At 42.9% G+C, this 17,974-nt stretch overlaps 1 protein-coding gene across 2 annotated transcripts in view; it reads left to right on the forward strand.

Annotated features, from left to right (window-relative positions):
- Nucleotides 1-1,471: 1,471 nt before the first annotated feature.
- LOC310858054 (serine/threonine-protein phosphatase 6 regulatory ankyrin repeat subunit A-like) overlaps nucleotides 1,472-17,974 on the forward strand; it is a 68,086-nt gene continuing 51,583 nt past the window's right edge. For both annotated transcript variants that reach the window (XM_083764106.1, XM_083764107.1), the window contains exon 1: nucleotides 1,472-1,577. In XM_083764106.1, the coding sequence (XP_083620232.1) occupies nucleotides 1,551-1,577 (27 nt within the window). In that variant the 5' untranslated portion in view covers nucleotides 1,472-1,550. The remainder of the gene's footprint in view (nucleotides 1,578-17,974) is intronic.

Below are 17,974 nucleotides of genomic sequence, written 5' to 3' on the forward strand. Positions count from 1 at the left end.
CATCACACACTCTCCTATCCTCCTGGTGGAGAGCCTTTGCTTGCGTTTGTTCTTGTGTTTTTGGGTCACTCACAACTCACACTTGTAAGATTTGGCCCAAAAGAAATTGCAATATAATACAAGGTTTTATATGATCCTTAGGGTCATCCAAATAACATACGAAAAAGTGATGGATTGAACATTTTTGGATCATGGTAAATCCAGTGGTTGAAAGTTGGGGCACAATTAAAAACCTATAAGGCAAATATTTATAATTGTAATTTTGTTTCAAGTAGCATGTGCCGTGTCAAACTAGGGGTTATTGTCTCCACCAGGCCGAAGGCATGGGGAGAGTAGCCTATGTTTTGCACCCCGTCCGTGTCCGTCCGTCCGTCAGTGGTGGTAATTAAGGGAACACTGTTCCCCTGAACAGCTCAACACAGTCAACAGTCAACACAATTCCCACCCCACATTTGCACTCTTTCCCCACTGGATGGCGCCACGAATCCAATAACCTGACACGCAGCCATTTATGTTTAATTTAAAATACTGTAGAAAAGAAAAGAAAAGAAAGGAAAAGTCTACTGCTGGGGGGACTTCTGAACATTTGCCAACGTAGAAGCCATCTTCTGATTGAAGACACCAACTGACCAACACTTTTGTTAAAAGTAGGCCTGAGGCTGTCGTACAGGGGTGCTTGTGGTCCAGTGTAGGCCTACTCAATTAGTTCTGTAACAGCTTTTTATTGATTGATTGATTGATTGATTCAAAACAAATATGGGTACATTCTCCTTCTAGGATACTACAGCACCCTAGGCGGAATGCCCTAACCCCCTCCCTCAAAAAATGTAGACCACTTACATCTTTTAAAAGGCCCAACGGAGAGGAAATGATATATTTCCCCTTAAACAGGTGTTCATCGCCCCCTTCCTAGTTCCCCACTCTGTAGGCTCTGTAGGCTCTGTAGGCCATACATACATATATACGTGTTTTATTTTGAACAGAAATGATAATAGATTTTTTGTTGTTGTTATTGAATTTTGCCTTACTCTAGCCTTACTTACTCGGTCCGTCCGAGCATGGAACACCAAGTGTCACTGTCTATTGCGCACGCACACGCACACGCACACGCACACGCACACGTACAGTACAAGTACAGTAACCTTTACTGTACTTGTACTGTAAGCACTAAAGCACCACACTCAGTTCAGACAGGTCTGATTTTTTTCTTTCTTCTTGATTTTATTTTTTTATATAATTAAAATGTTTATTTATTTTTCAAAATAGCACAGAATACAAGTTCGGCACAAATCCTCCCCGCCTCTCTGAGTGTCTGTGCTCCATGTTTGTATTGTATATGATAGCCATCACGGCTATAGTATAGGAAGGGAAGAAGGGCAGCTCCACTGTGCTCAGGGGCTCAGGACTGACTGAGGACTGACTGGCAGCACAGTGGCAGCACAGCACCGTGCATCCCATTCCCGTCAGCAGGACAGGAGCTCAGACACGCGGGGCAGACAGACCGTGTTGTTGTTCACCTCGCGGGGGAACAACGAACGAACGATCGGAATATGATGGTCCTGAAGATCCGGGACCAGGTAACTACAACCGGAGAGAGATACCGCTCGTAATAGTTAACGTATAAAGTTTAGTCGGCGTGTCACACTCTGTGTTAGCTGAGCCGACTAGCTAAAACGCTTGCTACACAAACTAGCGAGTAGTATCTATGGAGCCCACTGTTGCTCAGTAACAGTTGTATTCTGTTATAGTATAGGGCTAGTCCGAATGCTACCAAGTAACTGTTTTTTTAATAAAGATTAGTTCGTCGTATCTATTAGATTGTTTCAATTGAAGAACTGGGAATGCTATTTTACGCTTTTTTTAACGCCACATATACGCGTAAAACCCTCTACCGTATATGTTGTGTGTACTGTATGTTGTTGTTCTGTTGGTCAAGTTAGTTAGTGGTGGTTATTGGTTAACTTGTACCACCCATATGTAGGTGCCACTGCTAGTGCTAGGTATAGCCTTCACTAATGGATCTTGTTAATGGATTGTTATGTTGTCTGTGGAGTCTATTGTTTATGTGGTGACTGGTGGTGATGCCTTATGTTATGGCTTGACACAGTATAGCCTGCTAATACTGTATATGTAGTCCAAATGTCAACTTAATTCTTGTGTGGTGGTGTAGACATGTAGTTATAAAAAAAAAACAGGAGTGGAAAAAGTACTCAAATATTTTACTTAAGTAAAAGTATAAATGTTGCAATGTAGATGTACTCCGGACCTTGACGTATTTAAAATGTACTCAAGTAAAAGTACAACGGTATCGGCATCAAAATATACTTAAAGTACTAAAAATCCGCTATTTTCAAATGGCTGAAATGTATATAGGGTGGTTGAAATGGTTAATGTATGTTTTCTAATCAAAAAGTAATTAGTACGTTTTTTAATAATTGTACTGGAGTAAAAGTACACATTTTGGCTCTGAGATGTAGTGGAGTAAAAGTATTTGAAATTGGAAATACTCAAGCAAACTACAAATACCTCAAAAGTATAATTAAGTACAGTACTTAAGTACATGCACTTAGTTACTTTCCACCTAAGTCATTTGAACTCTTGTTGTGCAATTAGAAAAACCATGTACTGCCATAAATAATGCATTTAAATTAGAAAATTAGTTAAACTTTTGGGGCCAACTAAAAATTGATTAGCCTTGTGTAACAGTGTGGCTCAAGTTGTACTTTGCCTTGGCTCCTGCCAGCAACTTATAGCGCATGCCAAACATTTTCTGAGTAGGAGATTTGGACAGTCACCTGTTGCTGAAGTGAACGAAAGCCTGTCTGGAATTACCGTCTTGGCCAGCTCCCAGGCTGAGCCCAATAATAATGGAAAATAAACAGAAAAGAGAGTAAATCAAACAAACTTCAAATACAAAAACATATTACATAACCCCCCCCCCCCCCCGCCCCCCAATCTCAAAATATGATGTTCAGTAGTAACCCAACCCATAAGAAAAGATTTGAGTTAAAAAAACGTTTGCTCTGAAAGAATATATATTCAAAGATTTGCACCACATTTTCAAGATTTTTGAAAAAATAGCAGCACTCTGTGCCGCGCTACGAGCTTGTAGATCTGCTATTTTTCAATAGCTAAAGTATAATGTATATATGGGCGGCGGTGGCTCAGGGGTAGAGTGCCTGGATGGTAACTGTAAGGTTGCCAGTTCGAACCCGGGCTCCCCCAGAGTTACTGTCCTTCAGTGTCAGGTTCAGTGTCCTTGAGCAAGACACTGAACCCCTAATTGCTCCCGATGTGCTAGTTGGTGCCTTGCATGGTTTCCGCTGCCATCGGTGTATGAATGTGTGTGTGAATGGGTGAATGTAATGCACAATCTCTGTAAAGCGCCTTGGATAAAGGCGCTATATAAATGCAACATTTACCATTTACCATAACCTAATCCTTTAAACACCAAAAGGGTTTCCCGTCCTGGATGGGTTAATGACATAGCAACGCCTTGTTGTCCGTGTGACCGACTGTGACATTTGAGTAGACTGGACTGGGGGCTCACGTTTTCTGCACTTACAAAAGATATTTAGCGTCTCATGGTTCTTGGGCAATGTACTATTATATTTTTAATTTAGAAAATGTCAATATTGCATCACAATTCAGGGTTGCCCACCTGCCCAGGCAGGTAAATAAAAACTTTCTGGGCGGGTGGAGTTTGCTTTCAGGTTGCCCGACCGGGCAAGTGCTTGTTTGAGAATGGACACGAGATATCTGTCTAAAGGCCTGAGCGTGGCCAGAGCGCTCTGTCTGCTGGTCTGTGGAATGTAAAATGCTTCCTATACTTTGGTCCGACATACCATTGGTCCGATCGACTACCTAGTACCTACCCCAAACCCTCACCCTAACCGCAAGCACGGGGCAGCACACCTAAACCTAACCCCAACCCTCTCCTGAGTCGAACCAATGATATGTCGGACCAAAGTATGCCTCCCATGTAAAATAAGAGCATTGTATACGTATAATGTGCTGTTTTCACTGTTGCTATACTTAAAAATCACACCTGTGTGAAGTGAGGGGCGCTCCTCTTATCATCATACATCATAATGCATCATCTCATTCCGGCCAATTAGAAATTTGCGTCCTCACCTTCGTCTTCAATGTTTGTGTTTATACGCAAAAACTCAAAGCTGGCCATTCATTGTCAAATGCATTTAATGTTTGTGTTAGGACAATATTTGTGTTGGGACAATTACGTAAAACTGGCCATTCATTATCAATGACATTTAATGTTTGTGTTAGGACAATGTTTGTTTATATATACGCGCCCCTCAAAAATATAAAATGACAAGTTTGAACTCAGTCATTCATAGCTAGGTATTCGGCATTTTTTAGCGCACAGCCCAGAAAGTAAAAAATAAAAGTTAAATTGAATGGTAATTCAATTTTATTTGGGCAAGTGGGCATGACCTTTGGGCAACTAGAACATGACCTGTACTTGCAGCGCAAGTTGCGCAACGTAAAGGAAATTATTTCACCATAACCAAATTCTGTCTTCGCCCACTCGTCATGTCTCTGCAATGAAATGGAAAGATTGACAATAGTTTGATTAAGTCCAAACTAAATGTCTCTCTCCCTCTCTCTCTCTCTCTCTCTCTGCACTTTCACTCTTCAAAGTTGGGATTGGACCCAATAATCTTACTCTACTGTAAATAGCAAATACTTTGACATTTTTAGTTGGTGCTTCTCACTGTGGTCTAAAGCCGGTTTGTGGTTTGACATCTCTCGCACTCCCACACACCAGTTATTGCGTGCAGTGGTGTTTTGGTCGTAGTACCACAGCATGTGACGGGTCCATTTGGTTCCGTTTGTACACTCTCTGAGTTAAATGAACATTGATTTTACAATATAAATTGGTGGTCCCAGAGATAGAAATTCCATTAAATAGGGGACACCGTAGCCTAATTCAGGTCAAACCTGGGCGTCCTGGAAAAAAACTGGTTGAGAATCACTGCTAGAATATGGGGGTCCCTGGCATATCTTTTCAAATGGGTGGGGTCCACCGTCCACGGTCAATTTGGGGGTCTTTCACATGAAAATGTTTGGGAACCACTGAAGTAATCGATGTTATTTGGGATGCATGGATTTGCTTTGGACAAGGTTTACCTGGCTGGCATCCTCCTATGTCTTTTCGGCACTACACACTGTCGTCTCTGCTCTAGCGGCCTACCCAGAGCCATAGAGTGACTTCGGCCTCTCTATGGCTCTGGGTCTACCTACGTGACTATTACCGTGTTTTTGTTGACTAGTAGTGTTCTTTCTCGGCACCATGACGTTCCCACGCGTTAAGTTTCTCCGGATAAAGAGCGTCTGCTAAATGCCTAAATTGTAAATTGAACCGATGGACCGCGAGAGAAGAAGACAAACGGAAACAGTGAGGCATTGTCGGTGAATGCCGCTCAGACCTCTCCTCCTTGGGTTACACTGGGTCTAAATGTGGACAGGGGAGACACTGTCTGTGTAGCCCATTTAGACCTGAGGACGCGTCTGTGTCGCCATTATATTTTCAACTTTAGCCGTTGAAAAATGTGCAGATATATATTCTTTCACAGTGAACGTTTTTTTAACTCGAATATTTGCTTCTGCGGGGGAACAACACATTTTCAGACGGGGACGGGGGACGGGGGTCTGCGGCCAAATATAGATAATTCTGGGTCCTTGACATTAAATACCACTGACATTTAGACCCATTTGGACCTTACTACAAACAGACATTTGTAGGTCTAAATGGGATAGAGTTCAGCCAAACTGGGTGGTGCAAGGCCTCTGTCCTGTCCTGGCCTGGCCTGTCTTGGCCTGACCACTCTTCCGGCCAGGCAACGGAAGGGTGTTTGAGATTAGATCCCCCCCCCCCCCCCCCCCTCTCCATTCTCTATTGTTCTCTCCATTTGCCTTGCTGACAGAGAACCAGACAAAGAAAGAGACCAAAAATAGCCAGGACACTGTCACTGATGCAGGCTGGTTGAGCCTGAGAGGCCAGGGTTAGTCTTGATCATGGGACAGAATCTCTCTCTTGGCAGTTATTGCTGCCAGTGGGGGACAGATAGTACTCCATCTGGCCTCTAGAGGGCGTGCTGTAGCTTAGTTTGTAGAATACCTGGTCTGTTGTGGTCTGTGGACTGGAGAGAGAAAAGGATTGCAATTCAATTCAAAGGAGCTTTATTGACACGAGAAAACATACGTTTACATTGCCAGAGCAAGTGTCAAAACTCAAAATACAATAAAAACAGTTAAAATGGGGAAAGTATATACAGTTGGAGGGGGTACAGCATTTTGTAAACGTCTATGTCACATTTTATCGTTATGTACATGTTATTCAGGGTATAAAACTTTTTTTTTTTTTGCAGTCACAAATATCAGCATTTTGTCTCAAGATTATTCATTTTAATAGTATACGAAAAACAACCTCGGATTTCACACCCATCCACATACAACTGGATAAGAACGCACAAGATCAGACAGGCAGAGTGCACTGTAATGCTGTGTGTGTGTGTGTGTGTGTGTGTGTGTGTGGGTGGGTGTGTCAGGGGAATGTCAGATGCATCCATAGTGCACACATCAGCAGTGTCCAAGCCTGGTATCTGAAAGCCAAACCTGTAAACAGCTCTGTGTGTGTGTGTGTGTGTACTGCATGACTCGTCTGTCTATCGTCCCCTCCCTCCCTCCCTCCCTCCCTCCCTCCCTCCCTCAGTGTGTGGTAAGGACACATGAGTTCTGCTAGCCCTGAAACATGATTGGAATGATGGTTGGATATTAGCACGCGTGCATCCTGCGTTGTTCAATAAAAAGGATTTCTGCATTGCATTCGCCCATTAGTTTGTATTGGCACAGTGCAGTCAGTGTATATATCGAACGCACCCAGTGTGCAATAACACCTCCCAGCCGACAGGGGCGTGTAATCCGAGAACCTGGTGATCCGATAAATCTTTTTTTTTATTGAACAATACGGAATATATATATATACAGTATATATATGAACCTTTATTGAGAAAGGATATCCCCTTGAGATGTATCATCTCGTTTTCGAGGGGGTCCAGCAACTTACAGCAAATTCAAGACAATCAAACAACAAAGCTCTCCCAAACCTAGCCGCTCCCATCCCACCTATTCACCCACAACATTGTATCAATAAGTCAATATAGTAATGATACAAGTATACAAGATGATGAACATACACCGGAAGAACAACAGGCTGAGCATCATGACAGACATTAACAACATTGTCAATACATCATGACCAAGTTCAAACATGCACTTGAAAATAGTAAATAGTAAATTTGCCGCATGATGTAAGGAAAGAGAGAAAAATCTGAACAATCGGAGGCATTTAGAAACAGGAGCATGGTGTTTGGAGATGAGTAATGATAGACACTTTAAAAATATTGAGGGAGTTAATGGATCTGAAGGAACTGGGGAGATTGTTCCAGTCGACAGGAGCTTTAAATTTATGGAATGCATGTGCTAATGGCCGACCCAGCAACATTGTTACATTGTTACATTGTTTCATATTTGAAATTTGCTCTGTAAATGTAGTAGTCCCAAAAAAAAACAGCCCCGAGTCGCGCCATGACGCTCGTGAAGTATACGAGCGTCATGTGCACCATGGCTAGAGTGCTGCATGTTACTTAGGGTGCGTTCGGAAATGTGCCCTGAACGCACTGGTGTGCTCTCTTGTCGTTCGTTTATTCAGTGCACTCGGTGCGTTGTCGTTCGAAAATCCAGCGCACCGGGGTGTGCCGAGTGTCCGCACTGAGCGACCCTACCCTGAAGCTGGGGTTGTCCGGTGTGATTCGTGTGAATTCGTGTGAATTCCCGGTGCGCATTTCCGAACGCACCCTTAGACATTTTACGTAGTACGTACCTCCCTCATTTGACAAAAACATGAGCGTTATGAAATGCACTGCACATGGCAAAACCAACGATCATAATATATTGCCAAATCCTTTTTTTTCTTGTCTTGTTTGCCTGATACTCTCGCATAGTATACTAATGGTCAACATAAAATATATACGTAGGTAATTAAGCTGCATCCAGTTAAATATCTCTGCTGTCGGGAGGAAACCTCATAACTCCAAAATGTTCATTTTTCAGGAAATTAAGAAAACCTTATTTTTAAAACAAAGCAATACAGCCTCATCAAAGTTGGTGTTGTAACTTTATATATTGTCAATTACGTCCATGAGAGAGGGGTTTAGGACAGGTGGTGGAGTTAGTTGCTTTAGCAGACATTTTGAGGGTCCAATGGAGTTGAGGTTTTGTCCAAAGCACTTTTTACTACTTTCTATTGGTTCAATATTTTCGAAACAACACACAGGCGTAAAGGGTGTTCAATAGCACTGATTTATGCCAAAAGAAATATCAAAAACCTCAAAAATAGAGTTATGAGGTTTCCTCCCGACGGCAACCAATTTAGATAAATCCAGGTCAATTTCATTGTCAGTGGAATTGTTTACCGTTGTTTGTTGTTGGTTGGCATGCCTAGTTTCTGCTCAGCTTCTCCGGAGCCATCGAGCGTTGTGTTGCGTCAGCATCCGTGGCAGGGAACGTTCGCTTCGTAAATCAAATTAATCAATGAATTAATCAATGAAAGGTGCTCCACTCACTGCGTTGCATTCGACGGCTGCATCGATCCAACCTCAAAATCCCCCCCCCCCCCCCCCCCCACTCAGACGCCACTCAGATCTAGTGCATTCAAATGGATGTGAGGGCAGATCTACAAGATCGTAGCGCTGCACCGGGTGCCGCGCTACGAGCTAGTAGGTCTGCTATTTTTGAAAAAACATGAAAATGTAGACAGTGCAAGTCTTTGAATATATATCAGAGCGTTTTTAACTCAAATCTTTGCTTCTGGAGGGTCCATGGAACAACATATTTTCAGATGAGGGTCGGCAGCCAATTACATATATCTTTTTTGGGGTCCTTGACATGAAAATGTATGAGAACGACTGACATGTATGAGAAAACTGTCAGGAGTTAGAAGACATTTGTACAATCGTCTAAATGGGTTAAGGTAAGAAAGCGGCTAATCGGTCATCTTCTTTGTTCACTTTGGAGAGAACAAAATAAACAACCCTCCAGCCGCCAATGGCATATAGATATTTGTATGGTAGATTTAAATTATGGAGACTAACCAGCTTCTCTGGCCTATAACATATTACGAGCCAACATTTTAAAATGTTCATGCAAGAAATGGCTTCCGTTTGTGATTTTTTCCTAAAGCTACCCTTTTAAAACCCATTTAGACCTGAGGACGATTCTACAAATGTTTTCTTCACACTTTTGTGAAAAGAACGATGGTCAGTCATTCTCAAACATTTTCATGTCAAGGACCCCCAAAAATTATATGTAATTGGCCGCCGACCCCCAATATGTTGTTCCAGGGACCCCCCCCCCCCCCCCCAGAAGCAAAGATTTGAGTTAAAAGCGTTCGCTGTGAAAGAATATATATTCAAAGATTTGCGCCACATTTTTCAATAATAATAATAATAATAATCTTTATTGTCCCGAAGAATATTCATCTTCACAGATCTACAAGCTCAGGCGGTGTGTCGATAGGTAGCATGATACATGTTCGGGTCAAAAGGGTAACTCCAGGTGACCTGGATAGACCTCAACGGGAGAGCGGCTACGACGGTATATAATATTGTAAGTCAGTGGTTCCCAAACTTGTTCATGTCAAGGACCCCCACATTGACACTAATTAGCCCGCGGACCCCCATTTGGTTCCATTTGTACACTCAGAGTTACAGACCCTTAACGGTCCATTTGGTTCCAAACTATCATTTAGCTAGGGACCCCCTGGAACTCCCTCAAGGACCCCTAGGGGTCCCCAGACCCCACTTTGGGAACCACCGTTGTAAGTAACCAGATTGATATTTTGCACAGCCATATTGGCACTTTAGATTTTTGCACATCATGGTTGAACATTTTAGTTTTGTTTCCCCATTCTGCTGAGCTGGCCACTCAGCCAACTAGATTGCAGCCACATGTTTGGTGAATCATGATGGGCATAGGGCTATAGGCCAAGTGTAATGGACATTTTAAAGCATATTAAATCAAGTGTTATGTTTTTAGAGTGCCATGTAGAGAAGTGCAAAGTTTGATTGAATGCTTAATTTACCTGTTCCATTTGGGCTGGACCTTAGTCAGGATGGCAGACGGGGGTTTATTTGTTGCAGTTTGCTATGTCACTAAATTATAACTGATTTACTCTGGTACGTTGCTGCTATACATTAAGATAGGGTGGATTATCAAGCCATGGCAAGTTTGCAATTCTGTCTTGAGTCCACAAAAAACATGTTAATTGTCTTTATGTTGTTTATGATAGTCATTGGAATACAGTATGTATGGTATTTATTGTTTTTGGCTGGGGAAAAAGAAGTCTGCAGTGATGTAAATGTAAATGAGTCCCAGGATGCAGGGATGGCCTTTTAGAGGAGTCCCACTTCAACAACGTTAGGACTTAGGAGTCACATTTTGCCATTTTTACAAATTGTGGCATTTAACTCCCATTTCATTTTATATGGTTATAATGTGGTTATATTTATGTAGAAAACAGAAGAAGAAATGATTATTATAACTAATGCTAGCAAAATAAACTAGAATAAACAAACACTAGTACAGTAGTGCATCCCGTGGATGCAGACAGGTCGTTGTTGTAGTGCGTCCCTTAACTATAAACTGCGTCTTGGGATGCAAAATGCACCCAATTTTAATCTCCGAGTCTGCATAGCTGTTAGTTTTTGTAAACTGAACAGCCGCTTTGGCTGGTAAACCAAAGAGTTATGGAGTTATGGGAGATGGCGAAGAAGAGACAAGGATGAGATGTTGGGGTTAACTTGACGTGGTCGTAAAAGTGGCCGGTTGAGCACATGTGCAAGTGTTTGACAGACGGTGTGTGGACAAGCTGGATTCTATTACACACAGTGGTTCCTGTTCATAAGGTCAGACCAAAAGGCCTGTGAAACCCTGCATAACATGCTGTCCACATGGATTTAGGGTCAGTGTGTGTGTGTGTGTGTGTGTGTGTGTGTGTGTGGCAGTGAGAGGAATGCGCACGCATCTCATTGTATTGATGAAATGAAACGTGGTGCACTTTACTGCACTGTAGAAGCCTGTGTTTATGTTTTTCCTCACTGCTGTAGAAACGCTAGCTCAGCACCAACGCTGGTATTTTAAGCCCAGCTTGTCTCCTGTAAAAAAAAAAGCATGCACGCCAGTGTTGATATTGACAGCAAATTTAGTTTTTAGTCAGTCTCTTGAATAGTTTTCATTTAGTTTGTCACATGGAATGTTTTACTGTTAGTCTAGTTTTAAATGGCTGATCTACAAGCCCACAACGCATCACGCTGTGAGCTTGTAGATCTGCTATTTTCAGCATGCAACCGAGTGTAAAATGACTTGTACTGGATCAATGGTCCCTTCCTAACATTTTAGTCTACGAAATCGTCAATATATTTAGTCTTAGCTTTAGTCAACACAGCTTAGTTTTCATCTGGTTTCCATTTAGTTTTCGTCAGTGTAAAAAGGTAGTTCTAAAACGGGTAGTCCCAATACTTCATTCTGATTGGCTGGTTACCGTCATGTGACCGGTGTAAATTTCACCGATAACCCACTGCTTCAATCACTTTGTATCAAACTGCAGCCTTGTAGCTGAACTGGGGAAGGGGAGCGCTTGATTGCTTTACAAACGCATGCCGTGCACCGTGCGGGCGTCTAAGCACCGCCCGGCTCATATGACTGTGAATGTGTGGCTCCAGGCAGCCCCGTAAATACATCAAGCGCTATTCTCCCGTCACATAGGCTACTTGCGGAGCAAAACAAGGATGTGTTTTGGCTCTGGGTCGCTCGCTCTGGTGGCACAAAGCGTAGATACTTTTGTGAATTTAATAGTTTTAATATTGCTATATGTTTGTAACCGTTTTAGAAAAGCAATAAGCCACTCGAGGCCCCAGCTTACCGGGTATTTTACACTGGCTGGGAGGTAGACCCTCCGCTTCGCGTCGGGTCTTCGTACGCTCCCAGGCAGTGTAAAATACCCGGTAACCTGAGACCTCTAGTGGCTTATTGCTTAATTTTGTCATAGTATTGGTCGACGAAATCAACACTGATGTCGCAGTCGCACACATACAGTATGTAGTATTTCGGGATTCCAGTCACTTATCACACATTTCCAATTTCAAAAGTTGTCGCACGGACCGTCTTATTCCGAAGGCCCACGGGACCCAACATGACTGGCTGTGGTGCAGGTCTAATTAGAGACTGGTGGTTCTTATGATTCAAATGTGCCCAGGTTGAATCTTAACACTAGGAAGTCTGAGCAGCCGTTCAGACTGAATTTGAGATTTCAATGTTTATTTTCTCAGCCCATGGAGTCCAGAGAAAGTTCCCCTTGCATGACTTTGTCTAAATATTCGATTGAAATCATCTCTGTTTTTTTTCCCATTTGAAACGTTTTGTAAATATGATTTTAGGTATGAGCAAAAAATGAGCGAGTTATGATCTAAAGAAAATGGGTGGAGGAAAAAAAAAGAACACACAAACAGACAGCTGGAGACGGCATTGTTGTTGTTGTTGTTCAAGCCTGCATTCCATGTCCAACGAATTAAATCATATACGTTTGGCTGGTTAATTAACTTGGAATTTGTTTATTATTTTGATAAGATTATAGGAATATGAATACAATGATTTTTTTTTTTGTTTTTTTTAAGATATTTTTTTTGTGGCTTACGCCTTTATTGATTTTTTTAAGGGATAGAAAGTAGGCTGACAGGAAACGGGAGAGAGATGGGGGGGATGACATGCGGTAAAGGCCGTGTCGGGTCCGGGAGTCGAACCCGCGGCACACCGCGACTGGATCACCAGTCCGGTGCCCAGACCGTTACGCTACGGCCTGGGCCAATACAATGATTATTATCATTGTTATTATTATTATTATTATTGAATGCTCGGTTAGACTCGACCCGACATTTACTTTCCATGAAGCGAGAACGCTTGCCGATGCGCGATACAAAATAAAAAGTGTGTGAAATAATTCCAACCAGATAGACCTCCCGAACCGCTAAATGTTTTGTCAGTCAAAATAACAGTTATTTCTGAAAGCGACGTGGAACGTATGTAGGCCTGCTGCTGTGGATTAATTTGTTTCACAGCACAGCCTATTCTGGCATATAGGCTAAATATCGCCAGCTCTTTGTCAGTCAAAATAGTTCAGCCTGTCCGTCCTTCTTTATCTGTAAACTTTTCTGCAAGCGACCAGATCCGTGGAACTTTCCTTTTTCTCTCTCTCTCTCCCTCTCAGGGAAGCATGCAAATGTTCATGAATTCAATAACTGCACAATGTTATAAACAGCAGCTGAGCTGGGGTTTCTCCTCAACATGCAGTGGCATTTCACGTGTGGAGTTTATTTTTTGTATCACCAGGCTGCAGGCTTTCTATTTAGTGTGCAAGGCTTACATCCGGTAAGCCACTGTATGCGCTGATTTCCATACACAACACATACACGATCCGTATCCTCTCCTCACCGGATGTTGAATTCACAGTGCTAACGGCCGTATTCTGAACGATGTTTTTTATTAATTAAACTGATATAACTCGACTCACTCGCTTACAGTTGCTTATAATATTAGCAACTGTAAGCTAACGGCTGGAGGACTACGGACAATCCGGTCAATAACATCATTACACTTAAACATTAATACAATTATGTCATGTTTACATGCCTAGTCAAGCAGTCTGTACATCGTGTGGGGTCACATATATTAATTACATCGATAACACACAAGAAAAGACAAGTGATCTTGCTCTTTTGGAAGGGGAAAAAAAACAACAGAAGGCAGCAACGCGACACTCTTCCATGGCTATGTTGCAATATAGCACTAACGGGCAACGGCAAAATATATCTTTTTCACATGTATTATTAGTTTTATACATTTTAGGAGTGAAAACATGTGTTTAGAAACATATATGATTTAATTTGTTGGAAATGGGATGCAGGCTTGAACAATGTCTTCTCCAGCTGGAGAGGGACGAGTGGGGGAGAGAGTGGCCAATCAAATCGCACCAAAAACACGGTCCCCCTGACCGTTCAGCCGACTGAGTAGTAGTGAAGAATTTTCAGCCTTCCTAGTGTTAAATAGTGGGTTAGCTTTGCTCAGTCACTGGTTTGTTGGCATAGCTGGCCATGGTACCTCAATTACACCCAAAACAATCTGAACTTTGAACATTCAGTGGATTTTCTGTGGCCTGGGATTTTCTCTGTGTCTGTGAAGCCTTTAGAGCTGCAATGAAAACAGGCAAAACAGTGACATCTGCTGGCAAATTCTTATGTCATAATTAGCTGGCTCTTACATCACACTCCACAGGAAATTCAGAGCACTTGTATGAGCCAAAAAAACACAAAAAGTTCAGGGTTTTTTGGGTGCACTTGAGCTCATAAAATTGGCAACTGAAGTGACAAATCATTACTCTCAACTGTCGGCGTATCATGTCTTTTTGCACATGCTCGCCCAACAATGCTTTACTGTGGTGCTGTGAATGCCACACTGGTTCCAGACAAGCAAACGCATCTCCCTTTTTGTATTTCAAGACACCAACTGAATAATCTACACGGCAGCTTCAATGGGTGCTGTCCACAATATAGACAATACATCTATGTATATAAATGCGCCATGTCTCTTGTGCGTACGTCTGTAATCCACGTAACTCGAGAACCGTTCGCCTCACCGACTTCAAATTCGACACACACGTTCCACACCACCACAGGGAGTGCAGTGCCCGGTGTCGGTCGGACTCACGGTTGTCCAGAACCGCCACATAAGGCCTCTCTGCCCCCTGGCTCTGGAGTCTGGACACAGTGGACAGGCCCCTGCCCAGGCTCCATATATGGAGCTGGCCTGTGCTGACATCACAAATATGTTCTGACGTCGGCATGGACTCCATATTTGGGCATACCTGGCAAAGAACCCTGTGGGCATAAAATGGACACGTACATAATATCTGGGTGGGGCATTCATTTCCAACTTGCAATGTTCCAAGTAGGCCAATGCCCAATGGGCAACGCTCTAGTGTCTTAACCCATTTTGGGACGGGAAACCCTTTTGGTGTTAGCATTATGCTATGCTTTAGCAATTGAAAAATAGCAGATCTACAAGCTCATAGTATACCTACGAGCTTGTAGGTCTGCTATTTTTGAAAAATCGAAGAACGACTGACATAGAAACATAGCTTTTTCAGAAAACTGTCAGGATTCAGAAGACATTTTTTTAATCTGATCTCGGGTCATAATGGGTTAACAGACCGATGGTAACGGCAGAGACGGCATAAGCTGTCTCAAAGAGTGCCGGTCCCCCGCCCGCCCACCAATAGCTCTGTTCCATGTCCTACACATGAACCCATTCTGACCTGAGATCAGATTCTAAAACATTTCTTCTACATCATGACAGTTTTCTGAAAAAGTCAGTCAGTCGTTCTTCGATTTTTCTAAAATAGCAGACCTACAAGCTCGTAGCGCGCCACTCAGTGGTGCGCTATGAGCTTGTAGATCTGCTATTTTTCTCTGTAGTTTTATGGGATGGGGGGGACATTTGTTGTACAGTGTTCTGGTTACAGTATGTACAGTATATTGAAACTTTGTGTAATGTGAGGAAACCACGTCAAGGTCCGGCATCTGACCTAGTAAAGTGGTGATTAGATTCATAATTTTGAAACACAAAATCAATTTAGATTTTTTTTTTTTATTATTGTGAAACCGTAAAATTTATTGTGGAACCCGTGGGGGTGTCGTGCCGGTAGAATCTGAATTTATGTGCATCACAGACGGATGGATACATAGATGCACGCCACAGACAGACGGATACATATATGCGCATCACATACCGAGCACCGACAGATGCAAATAATGTATATGCGCATCCCAGACTGATACATATGTGCATCACAGACAGATACATATATGCGCGTAACATACAGATGGATACATATGCGCAGCACATACAGGTGAATACATATATGCGTGTCACATACAGATGGATACATATATGCGTGTCACATACATGTCAGATACATACTGTATATGCGCATCACAGACAGACGGATACATATAGTGAGTGAGTGGCGCATGCTTTTCCAACTTGCATCATGTCAAATTGACATTTCTTCCCGAACTAGGCTTGGCCTAGCTCTAGAATAGGAACTGTTTCACAAGGCGCTGTTTGCAAAAAAACAAACAAATGTTCTTTACCTTTTTGAGCTAAGTGTACATTGGAGAGTCAACTTGAAAGGGCAGGAAAATATATAAAGGGCTGTATATATAATTTATAAACGACAGGCTCATTAAAGTCTCAATTCAGTACTTTCTCTGGGTTCATGGGGTTATGCGGCTTGGCTTGGCCACATTGCTTCTCTTAGGAGCGGTCTTGAATATGAAAAGAGACCGACACACGCACACACATACACACACACACACACACACACACACACACACACACGCACACGCACACGCACACGCACACACACACTGCTCTTGTTAGCTAGCCTTGCATTCCCCAACAAAGGCAGTGTGTTCTAGTTTCATAATGAGGCGATGAGGACATTTTGAAGCCACACCACCAATAAACCAAATGGGATACCGAGTACTGTCACACACGCGCACTGCACACATACATGCACATGCGAACACACTCGGATCTGGCATTCATTTTGGTTTTTCTTGTTAACTTTTGGGAATAATGAGAGCCTCTTCTACTTCAGCAGTAACTTTGTGAGTTCCCAGACACTCATTTGGCTCAATTGGTCGATGGCATCACAACAAACTATAGAGTAGCGCGCACCACCAGCGTGGGTTGTGCAACTCCTTGTATGGAATGGCTTTTTAAATCCCATTCAGGACGGGAAGTTCGGGAACCCCTTTTGGTGTTTTTAAGGATTATGTTATACCTTAACTATTGAAAAATAGCCGATCTACAAGGTTGCTACCAGCTTGTAGATCTATTTTTGAACATTTTTTAAAATATGGTGCAAATCTTTGAATATATATTCTTTCACAGCGAACATTTTTAACTCAAATCTTTGCTTCCCAGAACAGATAATTCTGGGGGTCCTTGACATGAAAAAGGTTGAGCACCACTTACCGAAACAGAAAACCTTTAGGATTTAGAAGACTTTTTTTCCCCCCGAATCGGCCTCTGGTCTAAATGGGTTAAATCGTTCTCAGTATAACATTTAACCCTACAGTCGGCTTTCTGGAAAATTGAGTGGTGCTAGAGCCACTCCTATACGCAGCAATGTGTGTCCCTCTGTATGTACGTCTGTATGTAGGCCTATATGTCTAAGCACGGAAATATGTGTCACTGTTGCGCAGCCTCACGCATGCACGCACACGCGTGCACACGCACGCGCAATCTTTTATTGGAGAGGCCTGATATGTGCGCGCGTTGCAGACACATTAGCTACCTGGCTGCCTGCAGTTAATCTTTCACTCTATCCCCTCCCTTGCTGTGTGTGTCTCTCTCTCTCTATCTCTCTCTCTCACTGCCCCTCCTCCTATCCCTCCCTCCCCTGTCTGTCCTCTCCCTCGCTCTGAATGAGCTGGTTTCAGCAGCCTAGATGAAAAGAACATGCACGCACGCACACACACACACACACACACACACACACACACACACACACAGACACACACACACACACACACACACACACACACACACACACACACACACAGCTCCCAGCTTTGTCAACGCTAATCAGCCTCTGAGTGTTCCTCCCTCTGTATGTGCGTGTGAGAGCTCTCCGATCGTGTCCGAGAGGCGCCCGTGTCTGTCTGTCTTTGTGCGCGCGTGCTTAGCTGCAGCGCAGGCATATAGCGAGGATACGGAGCTTCCTGTTTTGCTGCTAGGCAGCCGCGCTCATTCTGCCGCATGCCGCTCGCTC

The sequence above is a fragment of the Protomyctophum parallelum genome (assembly GCF_964188405.1).
Source record: "Protomyctophum parallelum genome assembly, chromosome: 1".
Taxonomy (NCBI): Eukaryota; Metazoa; Chordata; class Actinopteri; order Myctophiformes; family Myctophidae; genus Protomyctophum; species Protomyctophum parallelum.